Here is a 1547-nt window from a genome sequence, read left to right on the forward strand (position 1 = left end):
GAGCGAGCGAGGAGCAAGAGATTGAAGCAGCTCTGGAAAAGCAAGTCAACAGGTGTTAAAGGGTTAACAGGTGCAGGCACGACTCTGAGGACTCTGTAGAAACCAGTCTCTAGGCTGGTTTCTACTAACCACTGCCGGCCATTGGCACCGGTTTGGAGACCTTTCTTGGAGGTGAACCGCGCCGCCTGCCCTGGGTAGATAGCTGAGGGCGGGCGGATGGTCCGCGAGATTAGAGAGGGAGGCTTCAGCGGGCTACTGCGGCCTCAGCGTGAGCCACACCCAGGCTTCTCTCTCTTCCCTCTCTTCTCCAGTCTTCTGAAATTCATTTCTAAGATGCCTCTGAAACACGCCTACAACTCCGTTTCCTTCTCTGTGGGTTTTCTTCCAAATGTGCTGCTAACTTAAATGGTCACGAATTGGGTCCTAGGAAGTTAAAAGAGAGGTCCATTCTTCCATGCTACTCCGCGTGTGAAACATAGTGGGAACAGTACTGAGGAGTCATCCTAACCCATGTGCAGGCAGCTAGACATGTGCCCCCACGGCCATGGAGTCCGTTCTGACTCATACCGACCCATAGGGCCAACTGGAACTGTATTTGGGGGCTTTCCCGGCTGTAAATGTTTATGGGGGCAGAAAGCCTCGTTTTTTTGCTCTCACAGAGCACGTGGTGGATTTGAACTGCTGACCTTGTGGTCAACAGCCCAGTACTAAATCTAGTAAAGGCCACCAGGGCCCCCTGACGCGGTGGATGTAGGGGATGCTAAATTTTGAGTGTAACAGCTTAAGAAGGGCTGTTTTGTTCAGTGGTCAAGTGATGGTAAGCTTAAAAAAAATAATACACATTTTTGGGGGGTTCTACTGATTCCTCTGCTTTTCACCTTGACTGTTTTAAATGTTGTGTTGTTTTACCAAAAAGTTCTCATCCGAAGTGTTTTGTGTTCTTCAGAGTGGTGTTCAGGAACTCATAAGCCATGGATGTATTCATGAAAGGACTTTCAAAGGCTAAGGAAGGCGTGGTGGCTGCAGCTGAAAAGACCAAACAGGGTGTGGCAGAGGCAGCTGGAAAGACAAAAGAGGGTGTTCTCTATGTAGGTAGGTCATCCCAACTCTTATTTCAATGTTCATGACTGGCTGACAGGTTAGGATGATGGATACTCTAAATGCTGGTGTTTCTTTGCTTCATTCTTCCTGTATCCTCACTTGCAAAAAGGATGGACTGACTCAGAAATGTGTGGGTAGAGGAATGTGTGTATTTGAGTTGAAGATAAACTTTTGTTTTTCCTGATTATTCAATTTTCTATTAATGTAAAACATTTTGTTCCTTTAAAAAAGAATGTTTCTTTGCATAGCATAACCCAAATCAAAGTTGTTGTTGTTGACTTAATTCTGAGTTATGGTGATTTATGTGTATAAGTGTCTGCATTAAGTGCCCAGTTGTAGTTTTCAAAATTTGAGTCTTAAAAAATCAATAATATTCTTAAGAATCAAAATTGATAGGTATTTGATTCATTTTATTAACATAGTGTTTTCTTTTTTTCTTTTTTGGT

The 1547-nt window shown here is 44.0% G+C and overlaps 1 protein-coding gene across 1 annotated transcript in view; it reads left to right on the forward strand.

The window, feature by feature from the left end:
• The first annotated feature begins 946 nt into the window (after window positions 1–946).
• Window positions 947–1547, forward strand: part of SNCA (synuclein alpha) — a 119256-nt gene continuing 118655 nt past the window's right edge. Inside the window, exon 1 of the mRNA XM_004703260.2 lies at window positions 947–1092. Within this exon, the coding sequence (XP_004703317.1) occupies window positions 972–1092 (121 nt within the window). The 5' untranslated portion in view covers window positions 947–971. The remainder of the gene's footprint in view (window positions 1093–1547) is intronic.

The sequence above is a fragment of the Echinops telfairi genome, unplaced genomic scaffold (genome assembly GCF_000313985.2).
Source record: "Echinops telfairi isolate 266 unplaced genomic scaffold, ASM31398v2 ScPeMD7_7468;HRSCAF=8506_0, whole genome shotgun sequence".
NCBI classification, from domain to species: Eukaryota; Metazoa; Chordata; class Mammalia; order Afrosoricida; family Tenrecidae; genus Echinops; species Echinops telfairi.